Source organism: Nerophis lumbriciformis, linkage group LG04 (assembly GCF_033978685.3).
Source record: "Nerophis lumbriciformis linkage group LG04, RoL_Nlum_v2.1, whole genome shotgun sequence".
NCBI lineage: Eukaryota > Metazoa > Chordata > Actinopteri > Syngnathiformes > Syngnathidae > Nerophis > Nerophis lumbriciformis.
This window is the reverse complement of record NC_084551.2, coordinates 41,107,743-41,129,370: the sequence shown is the minus strand read 5'-3', so window position 1 is coordinate 41,129,370 and position 21,628 is coordinate 41,107,743. Positions and strand designations below refer to the sequence as shown.

Below are 21,628 nucleotides of genomic sequence, written 5' to 3'. Positions count from 1 at the left end.
AAAACAACAGCTCAGTTGCCAAAATTATACCGTGAAAGTAACGGTGATTTCAATTTACAGTAATGCACTATCAAAAAATTCCCATAAATTTTACCGTAAAAAACTGGCAGCTCAGTCACCAGAACGTTAACATCAAACAACACTAGTACAGTTTTTCAATTTACAGTAATTGGGTGTAAAAAAGACACCATACATGTTACAGTAAAACTCTGGTGACTAAGCAGACAGTTTGTTTTTACCATACAATCTTGATTTTTTTTTTTGCAGGCCAACTATTTGCATTTGAATTTGAGACCCATGCTCTACGATAAAGTTGTGACTTTTCGACTCCATAGAGAAGGGTGATCTTTGTCGCCATGCTTGGCCCACGTCTTATAGTGAAAACCTAAACGCTTCAAAATTTAGCATCCTCCTTAATGTCTTATCTGTCTGGGTAAAGTTTATAAGCAATCTGATGAAATATCTAAGACCTATGTGTCAAAGCCAACGGCCGCGGGCCAGATCCGGCCCACGAATGAATTATCTATGGCATCCGGGATTATATTTGTTTAGTATTAGAACCGGCCCGCAAGCCACAGCCGCCTACTGCTGTTTTGCACGCAACAATACTCCATCAGTGTTGGCGCTAGGAATTGTCAAAATGGGGTCCTAGGTGAAAGCAACTATATGTGAAACCAAGCAATTGGTGAAATAGCAAACATCAATAAATACAAACCCCGTTTCCATATGAGTTGGGAAATTGTGTTAGATGTAAATATAAACGGAATACAATGATTTGCAAATCCTTTTCAACCCATATTCAATTGAATATGCTACAAAGACAACATATTTGATGTTCAAACTCATAAACTTTATTTTTTATTTTTTGCAAATAATAATTAACTTAGAATTTCATGGCTGCAACACGTGCCAAAGTAGTTGGGAAAGGGCATGTTCACCACTGTGTTACATCACCTTTTCTTTTAACAACACTCAGTAAACGTTTGGATACTGAGGAGACACATTTTTTAAGCTTCTCAGGTAGAATTCTTTCCCATTCTTGCTTGATGTACAGCTTAAGTTGTTCAACAGTCTGAGGGTCTCTGTTGTGGTATTTTAGGCTTCACAATGCGCCACACATTTTCAATAGGAGGCAGGTCTGGCCTACAGGCAGGCCAGTGTAGTACCCGCACTCTTTTACTATGAAGCCACGTTGATGTGACACGTAGCTTGGCATTGTCTTGCTGAAATAAGCAGGGGCGTCCATGGTAACGTTGCTTGGATGGCAACATATGTTGCTCCAAAAGCTGTATGTACCTTTCAGCATTATTGGCGCCTTCACAGATGTGTAAGTTACCCATGTCTTGGGCACTAATACACCCCCATACCATCACAGATGCTGGCTTTTCAACTTTTCGCCAATAACAATCCGGGATGGTTATTTTCTTCTTTGGTCCGGAGGACACGACGTCCCCAGTTTCCAAAAACAATTTGAAATGTGGACTCGTCAGACCACAGAACACTTTTCCACTTTGTATCAGTCCATCTTAGATGAGCTCAGGCCCAGCGAAGCCGACGGCGTTTCTGGGTGTTGTTGATAAACGGTTTTCGCTCGTACATAGGAGAGTTTTAACTTGCACTTACAGATGTAGCGACCAACTGTAGTTACTGACAGTGGGTTTCTGAAGTGTTCCTGAGCCCATGTGGTGATATCCTTTACACACTGATGTCGCTTGTTGATGCAGTACAGTCTGAGGGATCGAAGGTCACGGGCTTAGCTGCTTACGTGCAGTGATTTCTCCAGATTCTCTGAACCCTTTGATGATATTACGGACCGTAGATGGTGAAATCCCTAAATTCCTTGCAATAGCTGGTTGAGAAAGGTTTTTCCTAAACTGTTCAACAATTTGCTCACGCATTTGTTGACAAAGTGGTGACCCTCGGCCCATCCTTGTTTGTGAATGACTGAGCATTTCATGGAATCTACTTTTATATCCAATCATGGCACCCACCTGTTCCCAATTTGCCTGTTCACCTGTGGGATGTTCCAAATAAGTGTTTGATGAGCATTCCTCAACTTTATCAGTATTTTTTGCCACCTTTCCCAACTTCTTTGTCACGTGTTGCTGGCATCAAATTCTAAAGTTAATGATTATTTGCAAAAAAAAAAAAGTTTATCAGTTTGAACATCAAATATGTTGTCTTTGTAGCATATTCAATTGAATATGGGTTGAAAATGATTTGCAAATCATTGTATTCCGTTTATATTTACATCTAACACAATTTCCCAACTCATATGGAAACGGGGTTTGTAATAGACATGCCAATAAAAAAAAAAAAGCCCACTTTTCATACGCTAAACCAGTAGTCTCCAGATTGGCCCTGGACTGGAATTACTTTGCTTTTTTGTCTTCTGGGTATCTTATACACTATCCCACTTGATTGAGCCTCCTCCATCATTGCCTGTGGTTACGGTGTTAGAAAATTAAGCAACGGGAAACAAGAAAAGAGGTTCCACTAAATCTGCATAGAGGGGAGTTTATGTATGATATTACATAAGTAATTTGGGACCACTGCTATAAACCATAAATTTGTATTCGTACAGCGGTACCTGGCTTTTATTTTACCCCACAGAAAGATTGAGTCAGAACTTGCAGAATAAAGTAGAGCAAAGAGAAAAGAAGGCAAACCCATAGTATTCTTTTTTTGCGTCCTCTTCTACTGATGTTTTTCTCAAGATGCTTGAGGGAATGCTTAAAGAGCATGCAGATATGGAAGAGCAGGAAAGTCGGTAAATAAAAACAATAAAGTAATGAAAATAATAGTTTTACATTACTTTATCCAAACTGTCTAGGTGGAGAAATGGGCTACAGTTATGTAGATGACATCACACCAAGAGGGGGTCGAGTCTGTGGATGGAAAGGGGGTGTTCCAAGTAAAGTTAGTTATCCATGCATTACTCCAAAACTCATTGATATTATGGGAAATGACTGTCAGATTAATTTTCAGGAGCACAAACGATATAAATAGAACTTAATTTTTGGTCATCTGCATGCTATGGGTTCTTCAAGTTACCATAATAAAATAAAAAAATCAAAGCAGAGAAAATAAATCTGCTGCATATACTGTACAGTATATTTGTGATGCAGCACATTATCGTTGTTGTTTCGCAGGTAGCGGCTTGTTCCTGATGATTTGCAATGGCCAGCTGATCGCTTACTTCACCTGCCCAGATGACCAAAGCTACGTTGCTTTTACCGTCTATTAAGTGGCGGGGCTCTCCCTTAGAGATAGGGTGAGAAGCTCCGTCATCCGGGAGGAGCTCAAAGTAAAGCCGCTGCCCCTCCACATTGAGAGGAGCCAGATGAGGTGGTTCGGGCATCTGGTCAGGATGCCACTCAAACGCCTCCCTAGGGAGGTTTAGGGCATGTCCGACCGGTAGGAGGCCACGGGGAAGACCCAGGACACATTGGGAAGACTATGTCTCCCGGCTGGCCTGGGAACGCTTCGGGATCCCCCGGGAGGAGCTGGATGAAGTGGTTGGAGAGAGGGAAGTCTGGGCTTCTCTGCTTAGGCTGCTGGATGGAAAATGGATGGATAGATGGATGGAATAAGTGGCTTCATTGGTTATGGGACTTTTTTTTTGCACCGCTGTGTATGTCAACACCACAGGGACATGATTTTATAGTATCTGTTAATGTACCCTTAAAAGCTGTGAATGTTGGGAATGTTGCAATACTTGTATATTTTCAATAAAACATACACATTTCATATTTTCATTATATTCTATTCCTAAAAGTGCCACAGACAATGTGATCACTTGATTTTTGGTATAGAAAAATACATATTTTTTACAAGCACAGTATATTTATGAAACTGTGTGAACTCAATTGATTTCATGTACAGGAACCATGCAAAAACTTGGCTAGCCCTGTCCTCTTGGCACCTGTCAATCATGGAGGCAGGCAGAGGCTTTAGCTTGAACTCGGAGTCAATGAAAAAGGACTTGTCTGCAAAGAGAGAGACGTTCAATAATGTAAATAAACAAACACTCCGCTTGTCGTGGCAGAAGTACATCGTACCACGGTGGGAATTAATGGGGGTCTGACCTTTCTTGCTAGGAGCTCATCCCAGTTGATGATGCGAAGAATGGATGCTCCTGCAGTTCTACCTGTTTGACGAATCCCAGTTAATACAAAATCATGTTTACTGTTCTAGACTGTTCTCTTCCAATGTCCCGCCTCTATACTAAGCGTTTTGATACATTCCTCTCCAGTAAGCCTTCTAACAGCCAGCAGGCCGCCTGAGAAACTCTGCTATGCAAATGAAGAGGCGCATGGAGGATCTTCTCAAACATCTCAGCTTTGCTGTGGTTGAGGGAGCAAAGTTTGTCAAAAATAGGACAATGAGGTGACCTGCTCAGTGGCCTTGTGGTTAGAGTGTCCACCCTGAGACTGGGAGGTCGTGAGTTCAAACCCCGGCCGAGTCATACCAAAGACTACAAAAAATAGGACCCGTTACCTCCCTGCTTGGCACTCAGCATTAAGGGTTGGAATTGGGGGTTAAATCAACAAATGATTCCCAAACGCGGCGCACGCTGCTGCTCACTGCTCCCCTGACCTCCCAGGGGGTGAACATGGGGATGGGTCAAATGCAGAGGACAAATTTCACCACATCTAGTGTGTGTGACATTTGTTGGGACTGCGTGACAAAGTTGGGAGAGTGGCCGTGCCAGCAATCTGAGGGTTACTGGTTCAATCCCCACCTTCTACCATTCTAGTCACGTCCTTTCTGTCCTTGAGCAAGACACTTCACCCTTGCTCCTGATGGGCCTGGTTAGCGCCGTGCATGGCAGCTCCCGCCATCAGTGTGTGAATGTGTGTGTGTGAATGGGTGAATGTGGAAATAGTGTCAAAGCGCTTTGAGTTCTTTAGAAAGGTAGAAAAGCGCTATACAAGTATAACCCATTTACCATTTAACTTTAAGAGAAGTGTACCAATGGACTCACCAGTCAGTACAGCATTTCAAAAAGCACACTGCCGAGTCTCCAATCCACCGCTGGACTGTACGTGAGACTTTGCAGGACTTCTGGAGCCAGATACTCGGGAGTCCCGCAGAAGGTATTCATGATCCCACCTACGGCCACGCCTCCTTTACAAGTCAGTCAGCTTCACGTGACCCTCGCTGTCCAGCAAAATGTTCTCTGGTTTCTAGAACGTCTGGTATCCGTTATAGGAAGGGGGGCTACTGTCAGGCTTGTCCCTGACAGTTTGACTGTGTTTTAGTTTTTTCTCTGCGTTTGTCTGTTTTCTGTCCAGCACTTTTATTTTGTCTTTATTTCCTACTTGTCTCCCTGAGTGCTGTGTCCCCTCAGCTGTGGCTGATTGGCACCAGGCCACACCTGGTGTCAATCAGCCAGCTGCTATTTATACCTGCCCTACCCTCCAGTCACTGCTGGATCATTGTCGTTCCTACCTGTCGTGTCAATGTTCTTAATACTTGTCGTTGTAGCTCTGTCTACTTTTGTTTCACTCTGCTCATGTCCTAGTTCCTTCGTGTCACAGTAAGTGTTTTTGGTTTCTTGTCCACAGTTAGCCTCTGTGCTATTTTAGTTCATAGCCAAGTTTGTTCTCCGCCTTGTGCGCGCCTTTTGTTACCCTTTCGTTTGTTGTTTTGCCTTAGTGTTTAATTAAATCATGTTTTCTTGCACAACGCCTTCCGCCTTCTCTGCATCTTGGGGTTCGTCACCTACAAACTCTAACACACACACACACATACACACACACACACACACACAAGATGGTTTTTGCACGATTTTTTCCATCTAAGGAGATGCCCAAGTAAGAACAGCTCACAAATGAACAACTTGCAACTGCAAATTATCCACCTAAATGACTCGACTCATTTGTGACTGTCACATCTCCACCAGGCACCCACTGAAAAAAATCATGCAACCTTCCAGTTGAGAATCACTGGTGTAAGTATCCACAGTCATAAAAGAGAGTATGGACAAAAACTCGGTTTCAGACCATCTCCTAAATGATTGGTCAAAAAGTACTTACGTGACAATAGGTTGCCATGTTTGCTTCCAACTTTGAGCTGGAGCTATGCAAACACTGCACATCTCTTTTAATTGATTTTTTTTTTTGCCGTGTAAACATGCATATACATAAGGTTGACAAACTGCTTTTTTGTTATTGATATGTTTTACTGATTTACAAACATTCAAGCAAATAAACAGTCAATTAATTATGGATTGTACATGACAAAACTAAAGTACCAAGACATATAAATAAATTACTATATCCATCCATCCATCTTCTTCCGCTTCTCCGAGGTCGGGTCGCGGGGGCAGCAGCCTAAGCAGGGAAGCCCAGACTTCCCTCTCCCCAGCCACTTCGTCCAGCTCTTCCTGTGGGACCCCGAGGCGTTCCCAGGCCATTTAAAAAAAAAAAATTAAAATTACTATATATATGCACGTATATATATATATATATACACACACATACACATATATATATATATACACACATTAGAGATGCGCGGTTTGCGGGCACAACCGCGGAGTCCGCGGATTATCCGCGGATCGGGCGGATGAAATTAAAAAAAATTAGATTTTATCCGCGGGTCGGGTCGGGTGGTTGAAATAAAAAAAAATTAGATTTTAAATAGATTCAGGCGGGTGGCAGTTAAACCAATTCGGAAATATATATACATAGTTAAATGTTGTTACCCACATACGAAAAACGAGCAGGCACCTGCTGCATATGCCACAACAGAAGAAAAAAAAAAAAAGGGATGGACACTTTTACGGAGCGGAGAAGGGACGCCTCGCCGGGGTCCGGGACCAAGGCCCCTTCCCCCGAGAGGGCCCCACCGGGAGCCGTAGCTGAGGCGATCCGCGAGAAGGGCCCGACGCACGTCCAGGGTCACCACCGCGCCCACTGCACCGACACCCCGCCTCGTCCGCCTTCGCCGCGGCCGGCGTCACGCGCAGCAGGTAAGAAGCTTACCTACCCGCCACCCCCGTGGCCGGGGGCTCGTAACAGGGGTCACTCCGCGCGCTCCGCCCGCGCAGCTTACCTGCCCGCCACCCCTGTTGCCGGGGGCGCGTAACAGGGGTCACTCCGCGCGCAGTGCGCTCACGAAAGGGGTGGGGCTCACCCTGGTTGATATAGACAGCAGCTAGTACGGTGGCCATGGAAGTTGGAACCCGCTAAGGAGTGTGTAACAACCCACCTGCCGAATCAACTAGCCCTGAAAATGGATGGCGCTGGAGCGTCGGGCCCATATACCCGGCCGTCGCCGGCAGCGAGACGCGCTTGGAGGTGCGCTCAGCGCACTGGTGTGCGTCTGGGTCGTGACAGCGTGGCACGCGAATGTCTGTGCTGCATTGGATCAGTCTTCTTTCTTTAACAGGCAAAAGCTTTATAACCTCACTAATGCCTTGCATCGTCTATATTAGATATATAACAACGGCCGGGTGCGGGCGGATGCGGTTCTGATCAAATGTTAGATCGGGTGGATTGCGGATGGTTGACGACTTTCTGATGCGGTTGCGGATGAAATAATTGCCTATCCGCGCATCTCTAACACACATACATATATACACATACATATAATATATATATACACACACACATACGTATATATATACATATATATATATATATATATATATATATATATATATATATATATACATATACATATATATATATATATATATATATATATATATATACATATATATATATATATATATATACATATATATATATATATATATATATATATATGTATATATATATATATATATATATATATATATATATATATATACAGGTAAAAGCCAGTAAATTAGAATATTTTGAAAAACTTGATTTATTTCAGTAATTGCATTCAAAAGGTGTAACTTGTACATTATATTTATTCATTGCACACAGACTGATGCATTCAAATGTTTATTTCATTTAATTTTGATGATTTGAAGTGGCAACAAATGAAAATCCAAAATTCCGTGTGTCACAAAATTAGAATATTACTTAAGGCTAATACAAAAAAGGGATTTTTAGAAATGTTGGCCATGTTCAATACTATCCTTTTGCCTCAATTACTGCGTTAATGCGGCGTGGCATGGAGTCGATGAGTTTCTGGCACTGCTCAGGTGTTATGAGAGCCCAGGTTGCTCTGATAGTGGCCTTCAACTCTTCTGCGTTTTTGGGTCTGGCATTCTGCATCTTCCTTTTCACAATACACCACAGATTTTCTATGGGGCTAAGGTCAGGGGAGTTGGCGGGCCAATTTAGAACAGAAATACCATGGTCCGTAAACCAGCAGATGACATGGCACCCCAAACCATCACCCAACCATGCAAATTTTGCATTTCCTTTGGAAATCGAGGTCCCAGAGTCTGGAGGAAGACAGGAGAGGCACAGGATCCACGTTGCCTGAAGTCTAGTGTAAAGTTTCCACCATCAGTGATGGTTTGGGGTGCCATGTCATCTGCTGGTGTCGGTCCACTCTGTTTCCTGAGATCCAGGGTCAACGCAGCCGTCTACCAGCAAGTTTTAGAGCACTTCATGCTTCCTGCTGCTGACCTGCTCTATGGAGATGGAGATTTCAAGTTCCAACAGGACTTGGCGCCTGCACACAGCGCAAAATCTACCCGTGCCTGGTTTACGGACCATGGTATTTCTGTTCTAAATTGGCCCGCCAACTCCCCTGACCTTAGCCCCATAGAAAATCTGTGGGGTATTGTGAAAAGGAAGATGCAGAATGCCAGACCCAAAAACGCAGAAGAGTTGAAGGCCACTATCAGAGCAACCTGGGCTCTCATAACACCTGAGCAGTGCCAGAAACTCATCGACTCCATGCCACGCCGCATTAACGCAGTAATTGAGGCAAAAGGAGCTCCAACCAAGTATTGAGTATTGTACATGCTCATATTTGTCATTTTCATACTTTTCAGTTGGCCAACATTTCTAAAAATCCCTTTTTTGTATTAGCCTTACACAATATTCTAATTTTGTGACACACGGAATTTTGGATTTTCATTTGTTGCCACTTCAAATCATCAAAATTAAATGAAATAAACATTTGGATGCATCAGTCTGTGTGCAATGAATAAATATAATGTACAAGTTACACCTTTTGAATGCAATTACTGAAATAAATCAAGTTTTTCAAAATATTCTAATTTACTGGCTTTTACCTGTATATATATACACATATACATATATATATATATATATATATATATATATATATATATATATATACATACACATACATACATACATACATACATATAATTCACACAAAAGTCCCAATGTCTCCGTAAGTGTTGATCCAAAGCTAATGAGGATTTGGCAAAATGAGTGTAAGAAGTTTTTTTGGTCGTTTTGTGTTGTTTTTTTTTTCACATTTATTGCAGTAGTGTGTTGCTGGTCACTAAACACTGCATGAATATATACAGCGGAGTGCATCAAATACGGCCACAAAATTATGTTTTGACGAAATAAAAGCATGTTTTATTGTAAGTTTATAAGCTGGAGTATGTTTCACACTACATTCAAACTGTCACGGCCCGGGCGCATTCTAATGCGCATTCATCTGTGCGCTGCGCTGAGCGCACCTCCAAGCACGCACTTGCGTGCGTCACTCCTGCAGAAGCTGCGCCGGTGCACAGCTGCAATCAATCAGCAATCTGCACACCTGAAGCTGATGAGACGCCGGGCTTCTTAAGCCAGAGCAAACCTGCATTGCGGGCCAGAACGTAGCGACCTGTTCGTACAGTAAGCCAACATCTCTAGCTCTATGCTCACTCTCTCTGTTTTCTCCTCCTCCGTGTTCATTTGTCTCGTTTTCCCATGTCGTTCCAGCAGCAATCCTCCATCCCCTGATGTCGAGTTGTCGGTCTCGTTGCCCCGTATTCCTCTCTGGTTCCCTGGCTGCCCCTTTTGGATCTCGACCTCCTGCCTGAACACAGACTTTTGACGCCTCGCTCTTGCCCCTGACCTCCTGCCTGTCCCTGGATCTCCGAGATTAGGTTGCCCTCTTGGACTTCCGCACCTAGCTCAACACTCCCGATAACATTCAACATATAATCACTACACATAGTCGCACACACATTTTGGGTTAGTTTCACACTTCATAATATTATATATAAATAAATAGAGCTATACGACGTCCCTGCATCTGTGCTATCTCCTTCTTCCCCCCTGTACCATAGCAAACATATTATGGTTTATTTTGTCAATAATAATCTCTTTATACATGGCTCTGGTCTTATCACAGTGGCTTCACCCTTCAGGGGGGATTTTCTTTTTTCAGCAATCAAGGAGCTTTTTTGTGGATGGGCTTGCTTCCTGATTATTGTTGAACCAAACAGTGAAACTGCATTATGCAGTGTATTTACCTGTAGACAGTGTATAAGGAGTGGAGGTACCCAGTGCCAAACTCATCTCTGCCGCATAAAAAGAAGCTCTGCTTTCAGCAAACTAACCTTCTCTCTGAAGATGGTAGAAAAGCTGAAAGAAAACAAAACAAAAGGTCACAGCAGCATAACGCATTGCTGGATGATTTTACATCTGACATGAATGTTGTAGTTGTTTACCTCCCCTCTATTAACGTAGTCCACAACAAAGTAAAGCTTGTTTGGTGTCTGGAAAGAGATGTGGAGTCCCACCAAGAAGGGATGTTGTCGTCCTTTAAGTAGAACGCTCCTCTCAACCATCACATGCTGCTGCTACAAATACAGTAACTAGATTTGAATATTCCTATTTTGCGAGAGGATTACACATCATATGAAAACAGAAAAATCTAAATACAAATGTGCAAAAATTGAAAAAACCTTAACAAACGGCCAAAAAAATATATATTTTTTTAATCTCCATCATTATCTGTCAATCTTGGGACAGGTGTGCAAGCAACGGCTAGTTTCGGTTTTGCTTATGTTGACAACCGCTTCTGTTAACGTCAGCCAGTCCGAGGGGTGTCAACATAAACTTACCGCACTGTGTGAAAGAGTGTGCGTGTAACAGGTGTGAAGAATTGGAATTAGAATTGAATAAGCTTTCCCGTCCACCCGTACATTAAGTTGAAATGGAATAGCGGGAAGTGAATTTTTATTTATTTTTTTAAATATGTCCTGTCAAGCGGCTTGACAGGACATATTTAGGCAAATCATGTAAATTCATGGGGATGCTCATATGTTCTGTACATATTTGTTTTAAAAAAAGAGAAATGTTGGATATTTCTCTATTTGCCCTATTTGTATTTGACTTTATTAAATGGATATATTTAGTGTTTGGCGCAGCAAGACCAAAGCAGGAGGGGATAAAAAGAAGGGGGTCAATGTTAATATATGTTTATTGAAGCATGAGTGTGTGTATGTATATGTGCATTTTTATGTATGTATGTTCGTACAGGGAATGTGCGTGTGGATGTATGTACCGCCACCCAGAAAGTGGAATTCACATCAATGCAATTCAGGTTAATTTCCTATAGCCAAGTAAAAGAAAAAAAATTGTGACATTTAACAAAGGATTTTGGATTGAAAACTAAAAACACTTTATAAACATGACCATTAAACACACATTTCCTCCATTTTGCATACTTTATACTAATATCCATCCATCCATCTTCTTCCTCTTATCCGAGATCAGGTCGCGGGGGCAGCAGCTTAAGCAGGGAAGCCCAGACTTCCCTCTCTCCAGCCACTTCGTTCAGCTCTTCCCGGGGGATCCCGAGGCGTTCCCAGGCCAGCCGGGAGACAGTCTTCCCAACATGTCCTGGGTCTTCCCCGTGGCCTCCTACCGGTCGGACGTGCCCTAAACACCTCCCTAGGGAGGCGATTGGGTGGCATCCTGACCAGATGCCCGAACCACCTCATCTGGCTCCTCTCGATGTGGAGGAGCAGCGGCTTTACTTTGAGCTCCCCTCGGATGACAGAGCTTCTCAGTTTTTTTACTTAAGGAAAATTACTCACAACTAGTGATGGGTCCGGCAACACCGATGCATCGGCGCATGCGTCGAGCTCATAGAGCGAAACCCTGTGTCGGTGCGCGTACCGCTTTTAGAAAGTCACGTGACCGATCATGAGCTGTTTTGGTCACGTGACCGATACGCGAACTGTGTCGCACTGACGCCTCCTCTGTGCCCTGTGAAAGGGTCTTTTCTACAGCCGGAGAAATAATAACTAAGAAGAGAAAGCGTCTAAAATTGAATACGTTGGAAAAACTGTTTAAAAAAAAAAAAAAAAATGTGTAAAAAAAAAAAAAAAAAATTCCAGGTCCACAAGCATCCTCATTCACAACACGTTCTCTTAGATTTCCATGTTATGATACATGTTCACATTATTTATTGACTGTATCTAAAAAAGACAAAAAATATATTTTTATTTAAATGAAGTTATGAAATAATCCTAAATGAAATACAATGACTTGGTTTATATTATTGTATATACTAGGTCAGTGGTTCTCAACCTTTTTTCAGCAATGTACCCCCTGTGAATTTTTTTTTAATTCAAGTACCCCCTAATCAGAGCAAAGCATTTTTGGTTGAAAAAAAAAAAGATAAAGAAGTAAAATACAGCACTATGTCATCAGTTTCTGATTTATTAAATTGTATAACAGTGCAAAATATTGCTCATTTGTAGTGGTATTTCTTGAACTATTTGGAAAAAAAGATATAAAAATAACTAAAAACTTGTTGAAAAATAAACAAGTGATTCAATTATAAATAAAGATTTCTACACATAGAAGTAATCATCAACTTAAAGTGCTCTCTTTGGAGATTGTATTAGAGCTCCATCTAGATTCATGAACTTAATTCTAAACATTTCTTCACAAAAAAAAAAATCTTTAACATCAATATTTATGGAACATGTCCACAAACAATCTAGCTGTCAACACTGAATATTGCATTGTTGCATTTCTTTTCACAGTTCTTTTTGACAGACATTTTAGTGACAAACCTGAGCTTGTGCTTCACTGAGTTTATGAACTTACATTCATATTTTGTTTAAGTATTATTCAATAAATATATTTATAAATGATTTTTGAATTGTTGCTATTTTTAGAATATTTAAAAAAAATCTCACGTACCCCTTGGCATACCTTCAAGTACCCCCAGGGGTACGCGTACCCCCATTTGAGAACCACTGTACTAGGTCATAAAATCAGTGTCAGTTGAGTCGGTCCATAGGTTGCCTGTAGGGATTTTTAATGTCCAGCAGATGTCAGTATTTAGTGACACAGTATCAATACAGTTTTGCAATGTGTTGAAACGCTTCATGACGCCTCATCAACCCATCACTACTCACAACAATGATCCAAACAGGAGAAGATGTGCAAACTACCACACAACACAAAGCTGGATGGCACTGGGAAAAGCCAAGAAAGTAGGTATCAAAAACTCGGGAAGCATTGGAAATTTCTGGTGTGGAGAGTCGAGGAGTGGAATCGCCAAATGCCATCCAGCTGTCAAGGTGCTGCTTAAGTAGTATCTGGGAAGATTGGAAACAGCTGTGCACGTCTCACAACTCCACCCACAATGGGAACACAGGAACTCTAGGGGGAAGGAAAAATGTAAGAACCAGGTCAACTGTACCAAAAAGGGAAAACTGAAAATCCAAACCACAAGGTGGCAGCAAGCAGTGACAAAATGAACACTTAGCATCTAACAATCTCTGTGAACCCATTCAGTCCGGTTTCAGGGCAAATCGCTCTATGGAGCGCTTGCAAAAATGACTAATGACCTATTGCTAACTATGGATGCTGATGCGTCATCCATGTTGCTGCTACTTGATCTTTGCACTGCTTTCAATACCGTCAATCATAAATTCTGTTAGAACGTATCAAAACACGTATTAGTATGTCAGACTTAGCCTTTTCTTGGTTTAACTCTTGTCTTACTGACAGGATGCTGTGCGTCTCCCATAACAATGTGACCTCAGAGTATGTTAAGGTAACGTGTGGAGTTCCACAGGGTTCGGTTCTTGGCCCTACACTCTTCAGCATCTACATGCTGCTGCTAGGTGACATCATACGCAAATTTGGCATTATCTTTCACTGTTATGCTGATGACACACAACTTCACATGCCCCTAAAGCTGACCAAGATTGTAGTCACCTGGAGGTGTGTCTAAATGAAATTAAACAATGGATGTCCAGTAACTTTTTGCATCTTAACGCTAAGAAAACGGAAATGTTGATTATCGGTCCTGCGAGACACCAACACTTAGTTAATAAAACCAACTTAACATTTGACAACCAAACAATTACACAAAGCGACTCGGTAAAGAATTTCGGTATTATCTTCGACCCAACTCTCTCATTTGAGTCGCACATTAAGAGTGTTACTAAAACAGTCTTCTTTCATCTCCGTAAATCGCAAAACTTTGTCCCTTTTTGTCCACCCCCAACGCTGAGATCATTATACATGTATTCGTTACATCTCGTCTTGATTACTGTAACTTATTATTTTCGGTTCTCCCTATGTCTAGCATTAAAAGATTACAGCTGGTACAAAATGCAGCTGCTAGACTTTTGACAAGAACAAGAAAGTTTGATCATATTACGCCTATACTTGCTCACCTGCACTGGCTTCCTGTGCATTTAAGATGCGACTTTAAAGTTACGTACATATACAATACTAAACGGTCCAGCTCCATCCTATCTTGCTGATTGTATTGTACCATATGTCCTGGCCAGAAATCTGCATTCAAAGAACTCCGGCTTATTAGTGATTCCCAGAGCCCCAAAAAAGTGTACAGGCTATAGAGTGTTTTCTATTCAGGCTCCAGTAATTTGGAATGCCCTACCGGTAACAGTTAGAGATGCTACCTTAGTAGAAGCATGTAAGTCCCATCTTAAAACTCATTTGTATACTGTACCCTTTTAATAGACCTCTTTTTAGACCAGTTGATCTGATGTCTCTCTTTTCTGCTCTGCCCCCCTATCCTGCGTGGAGAGGTTATCAGGTGACCACAGATCAGCCTCTAAGGAGGACGCGCTAGCTGTTCAAAGTTGGGACCCGTAGTGTACCACTCCTCTTTGCATCAGTTGGTGACATCCCTGTGCTGCTGACTTGTCTCCATTCAAGATGATCCCCTGCTGGCCCCCCAATGGACTGGACTTTCACATGAAGTCGGGACACGGGATGGACCTCTCCTCAGTCGGTGATGTCTCGGCGGCCCGACGTGTCTACATACAAGAGGATCCTCTGCTGGCCCCACTATTGACTGGTATCTCACATTATTAATCCACTCGGCATCCATTGCACTGGTCACTCGGGGGGTTTTGCCCTGATGTGGGATATGAGCCGATGATGTTGTTGTGGCTTGTGCAGCCCTTTAAGACATTTGTGTAAGGGCTATATATAAGTAAACTTTGATTGATTGATTGATATATTTGCAGGACAAATTGTTTGCTATCTTCTATAATTGTTACGTCATGTTTTTTTGACAATTCTAATTATTTAACCCATCAAATAGACACCTGAAGGCATCCTATGTGAATCAGGTGTTTTCAAACTTTTGGTCAATGGGCCATTTGCAGCTTTCAGCCCCATATTTTGTGTCCCTTTAACTTCATAGTTAAGTGAAATCGTGACCTACATACTCTGGGAGGCTAATAGGGAAATACATTACAGCAATCTTGAATCTCACAAGGCCAGGAGTGTCCAAACTTTTTCCACCAAGGGCCGCACACTGAAAAATGAAAGCATGTCGGGGCTAATTGTATCATTTTCATTTTCAAACAATATTTAATGTAACCATTAGGGCTCCCCTCAATTTTGGTGAAAGTTAAAGGTCCCAGGAACCCAAAAGTCACTAAAGTTTTAAAAACAAGTCAGATATACATATACAAAATACTTTAAACACTAAAATATATATGGATCAACTTCAGATCTAGCCGTTGGCATGAACATTTACATTTTTTAAATATTTTGTGCCCTCCGTGTCAAATAACTTTATGGCAAGAACACAAAAATGCAATTTTATTCCCCAAAAATATATTCAAAGTGGGAAATTTGATTGGAGCTTTAAACAGGAAAATAAATCATAAAAACATTGCTTTTAATTCATTACTATTTTTTGAACAATGAAAAACAAAACTACAGGTCTTGGGGATCCAAAAGGCCACCACTCATAAAAGTGTTTACATAGGTCATATATCAAAATATGTATATTATTTTTACTTTCAATGCTTAAATCTCTAGATCAAATTCAGATCTATACGTCGATAATACGTTTTTATTATTTTAAGAGCAATGACAATTTTAAAGTAAAAAACTGCCTGCTTGGCAGCTGTGTATTAGAGTCAATATTGTAACATTTTCTCGTTACATTGCACCTATTTGCTCTTATAGTTCACATTTTATGTTTTTTTGTAATAGCATTTTTAAAATGTGCAGCGGGCCTTCAAAACATTTAGCTGTGGGTGGCAGATGGCCCCAAAGCCACGCTTTGGATACCCCTGCACTAACTTCATTAACGGTGCAAAAAATAAACATTACACAACAAACACACAAAGCTACTTTCTTTAAAGACCTTCTGCAAACATCTATATGATCGGGGATCTGCTGTTTTTAAAGACCTATATTAGGTGCCAACATAGTCAAAGATCCTCTAAATGACAGGACCACTTTACTGTCTTGAAAAACCTGTAAAAAAAGACACTAGTCAAATATCCTGTATGTCAGGAGCACTATGAAATTGTGCTAAAACAATATACAGGTATCCTTTATATAACAGACAATGTTTAACTGGTGTTTTAGCACTATGTCTTTAAAAACAGCTGAGTCCTCCTGTCATATGGAAAATCTTTGATTAGTGTTTATGCATAGGTCTTTAAAAACGACAGAGGTGTACTGTCATATAGACCATTTTTGACAAGCGTTTTAGCAGGTGGTCCTGAAAAACAGAGTCATCCTGTCATTTAGACGACATATTACTTGATTTCTAATTTATGGCTATTTTCATCACAAAATAAGAATTAGAGCAGTGGTTCTTAACCTGGGTTCGATGGAACCCTAGGGGTTCGGTGAATCGGGCTCAGGGGTTCGGCGGAGGTCAAGACACACCCGACTCATCGTGTAAATAAAAACTTCTCCTTATTGGCGTATTACGGATATGGCAACAGCAGAAGTCAGACTGATTTGCAGGTGTGTAATTTGTTGTGAGTTTATGCACTGTGTTGGTTTTGTTCTTTGAACAAGGTGATGTTCATGCACGGTTCATTTTGTGCACCAGTAAAAAAACATGGTAACACTTTAGTATGGGGAACATATTCACCATTAATTAGTTGCTTATTAACATGCAAACTGGCCACATAATGGCTCTTAACTGGTCTTTATTAAGTACTTATTAATGCCTTATTCGGCATGGCCTTATTATAACCCTAACCCTGGCCCTAACCTAACCAAATAACCAAATAACTCAAAATTAAGTCTTTGTTACTTAGAATATGTTCCCCTAGTGTCCAAAACACTCTAAATTAAGTATTTGTTGTTTAGAATATGTTCCCCATTCTAAAGTGTTACCAAAAACATATAACTTTGTCTTGAATTTGAAAAAAAATACATTTTCTTTTTCACTAAAGAAGGGTTCAGTGAATGCGCATATGAAACTGGTGGGGTTCGGTAACTCCAACAAGGTTAAGAACCACTGAATTAGAGTCATCCCTCATCACATCGTGCTTCAAATTTTGTGGCTTCACCACACTGCAGATTTTTTAAAGCATATTCTACAAATTAAGTATTTTCAAGCATACCAATGGCTGAATGGACTCTATATAGCAATACTGAGGAGACCAAACCAATCAGAGCACGCTGCTCAGTATCATGGCCACTGACAGCACCCACACCGGTTTAGCTTGTTTCCTTTTTAAAACAATTTTTCTCAGTTGTTAGTGGTTGTTTCGTCATTGTGTATTCCCCCACCTCAGAAAACTGGTTAACAGCTTGAAGAAAAAGAAAAGTGGATTTTGTTAATGCATCTTGGATAAAATGTCCAAGCCAATCTAAATATTGCTATTACATCATGGCAGCTAAGAGCAACAACCATGTATTACCGGTCTTGTCTCATGTGGCTGTCGCATGTTTGAAAGTCCACTGGACCTAACTGCACTGCCAAAGGCCGAATCGTGATTCATCACCAAGCGAGGGCCCATATTGCTCAATGCTTTAAACACGCCATGCAGCGATTCAATCTCCTTGTTTTATGAACTCATTGCATCATCACTGATTTATGACATCATTTGATGGAGTGAAAATAGAAAGAGTTGCTACAGTACATTACAATATGTTAGCTTTGACACAGTGAGTGACAGCATCTTCTGAGGAATACAGTCGCTCTCATTACTGACAGTTCTCTCTAACCCCATCTGTTGTACAGGAAGTGTACACACAATGTGCATATGCAAACATGCCGAGGTTACACAATGGCAGATGAAAAAAGGACATTGGTGTGAGTGGTGAGTGATGCTGAAGCAAAAAGTGTGCATGCCTGAAATTGTAGGTCATGGCAAAGGTGATATGGGTTATGTTGGTTTCTGGTACAGAAAAACGATACACAGACGCTCCCTCTCGTCTGCATCTACACTGTCACCCTGACGTTCGTCAGCACTAAAGCATTTAAAACACGCAGCAGGCATGTGACATTGAACGTATCTCCCACAATTGATCAGCAGGAGGAACGTTCCTCGAAAATTAAGGAGAGAAAGTTGAGTGCAGCGGGCGACCTTTGACCTCAAATGTCCCTGCTGGAGGCCTATCTTTACTTAACGTCTCCTTGTTTTAGTCACACACCCATTGCATTTTGACGCTATTATATACAACCCAACATTGCACTCTGATTGATGCTTCAGGGCAGGGCAAAGCAACTGTTGACAGCTGTAGTCCCGCAATTCGTCTTTAGATGGCGACAGCAAACCAGATGTGGACTCCATAGATCAGTGGTTCTCAAATTTTTTGTACCATCTCAGAAAAAACTTGGCTCTCTAAGTATCACCATATTGACCGAAATAACATACAGTAGCGTAGTAGGCCTAACCATCCATTAAAAACAAGGCACAGGTTTTATTTAACAAGTATATTTTATATTTTTGGCCACTGTAACGTTACACAGTTTGAACAGTAACATTGTGTTTGAATATAGGAAAACAAAACACTGTACTTTAAACAAGTGATTCTTTGGCGTACCGCAGTTTGAGAATCACCGCTTTAGATGTTTACTTAGGTAAATTAAATGTATGTATTCATTATACAGTATTTATTTATTCTGTCAGTTATTACTGATGTATTTATCTTTTATTCATGTATTGTTTTATTATTGTTTAACTTGTTTGTATGACTAAAGTATTAAATTATATTCTATATTTATTCATTAGACAATGTTTGCTTGTCAGTTTTCACTTCTGTATACATTATATTATTTTCTTGACTGCCTATCAACTCTACTACATTTTTCATCCTTTTTTTTCTTCCTACCTTTTATGGGGCATCATAAGTGGCGACCCATCGGTGTTCGTGTTCTGTCTCTCTGTACAATGTATGTTTGTGGGTTTGTGTTGAAAATGACATTTCGTTGTACTTGTGCAATAAAGTTCCTTTCATATAAATGAACATGTTTGGTAATTTTTAGTAAATTGCTGATACATAAAGAAGAGGTATGTTTAGATAATATTTGCTTCTTTCAAGTTCCTACTCCCTTTTGGACATGTTGATCTGTGCATGTCTGTAGTTTTACGTTTGTTACGCATGTTAAAAATAAGGCAAACCATTATTTCCCACCTATGAACAATTGCATAATTATCAAATTTTGTTATTATTATTATAGTAGTGGTGGTATTTTTTAAGGAGTGGGCAGATCGATTTATATATCAATTACAGTGTATCAAATTGATACAATCAATATCTATTTAATACAATGTATTGTTGAATACAATTATAATAAATTACAATAAATTTATGAAAATGACAATTTATCCATTTAATTTATTATAATTTAATTAAAAGAGACAATTTAATTTAATTAAGTGAGACGGGGCTCAATGCAATGTTCAAATCCAAGCTGAAAACATCTTTATTTAATTGTTCATATAACAACCGAAAGTATTTTATCCACACTCTTTTATTTTGATTTAAATCATGATTATTTTCATGATGATTATATTTTACGATTTCAACTTGAGATATGATTATTTTTATGATTATTGAATTTGTATTTTTGCCTTCTTGTATTTTTCTGTAAAGCATTTTGAATTGTCTTACATCTTACAAATTGTGCTCTATTAACGAACTTGCCAAGCCTTGCCTTAGATGTAATATTTTTGTACTATATTTGGTAATAATGATATCAATACTAAAGATAATATCAGTATTGGCTCAATATTTGGGATAGATATTTGTCTGATTATTTTTACAAATATCTGTGTTACTATACAGTACTATTATACTTTATTGTTATTTTACTGTATATAGTCAAGTCAATTTGAATTATTAACGCCAATTCACAATAGCAGTTTTCTGGTGTAGAACTAGGTCTAGATCAGGGGTGTCGAACTTGTTTTCATCGAGGGCCACATCGCAGTCATGGCTGCCCTCAGAGGGCCGATTGTAGCAGTGAATGTAAGAATATAAAAGTATAATCGCCTAATTATATTATTCTCTATGCATTTGGTTAGTTGATTTTTGGACATACAAATTGATGGATAACTTGCTTTGAAATTGTAAGTCAAGGTGACAAGCAGATATTTAAGTATTTATAGTTATTTTTACAAACTATCATACGGTATATAATAACTAGGGGTGCTAAAAAATGTTTTTCATCACATTCGAATCCCGATTTTTAAAATAATTTTCCTTTCTTTTTTTTATGAATTCATTTAAAAAAATGCTTACTTGGTGTACATATGTGTCATACGTCAGCAACCGAAATCAGGTTTTGTAACCTGTAAGCTGTTTTGTTAAGGTTTTGTTATTATTATACCAAATAATGCATTGCAAAAATCAGTTTGAATCGAGAATCGTGTTGAATCGAGTATCGATTATGAATCAAATCCTCACCCCAAGAATCGGAATCGAAAGGCGAGGTGCCCAAAGATTCACACCAATATATTTGTATATATATATATATATATATATTTGTATATATATATATATATATATATATATATATATATATATATATATATATATATATATATATATATATATATATATATATATATACACACATGAAAGTTTAAAACATATGACATTTCAGGTATTACATCATTTTTTTCCTGTCAAAATGGAAACAATGGAAACATTTAGTAAGAAAGATGAAGTATCCATATTATTTCCAGGCTTTCGCGGGCCACATTAAATAACGTGTCGGGCCGCTTCTGACCACCGGGCCTTGAGTTTGACACCTGTGGTCTAGAAGGTCTACACCCCTCATCATTATCATAGAGAGAACCAACTAAACACACACGAGCAAGCACTTGACAAAAGAGGAAAGGGAAAACTAGAAATCTAGATACAACTAGACGGGATCTTATATTATTATGTTTATATATTGTTATATTGTTAACTAGGCGGCACAGTGAAACAGGGGTTTGTGTGTGCCTCACAAAACGGTCTTTCTGTGTGGAGTTTGC

General features: G+C 39.9%; 2 protein-coding genes across 3 annotated transcripts in view; one reads left to right on the top strand and one right to left on the bottom strand.

The window, feature by feature from the left end:
- LOC133602107 (putative transmembrane protein 244) overlaps nt 1-7,614 on the top strand; it is a 14,977-nt gene extending 7,363 nt beyond the window's left edge. For both annotated transcript variants that reach the window (XM_061955246.2, XM_061955238.2), the window contains one exon: nt 3,153-7,614. In XM_061955246.2, the coding sequence (XP_061811230.1) occupies nt 3,153-3,247 (95 nt within the window). In that variant the 3' untranslated portion in view covers nt 3,248-7,614. The remainder of the gene's footprint in view (nt 1-3,152) is intronic.
- On the bottom strand, nt 3,796-21,628 carry sgk2b (serum/glucocorticoid regulated kinase 2b). The gene is given in 11 exon segments (XM_072912934.1): nt 3,796-3,984; nt 4,047-4,120; nt 4,123-4,341; nt 4,960-5,138; nt 5,140-5,189; nt 10,167-10,173; nt 10,400-10,433; nt 10,436-10,511; nt 10,598-10,729; nt 13,307-13,553; nt 21,602-21,628. Coding segments are annotated over 10 exon segments (1,113 nt in total). The 5' UTR covers nt 13,460-13,553; nt 21,602-21,628.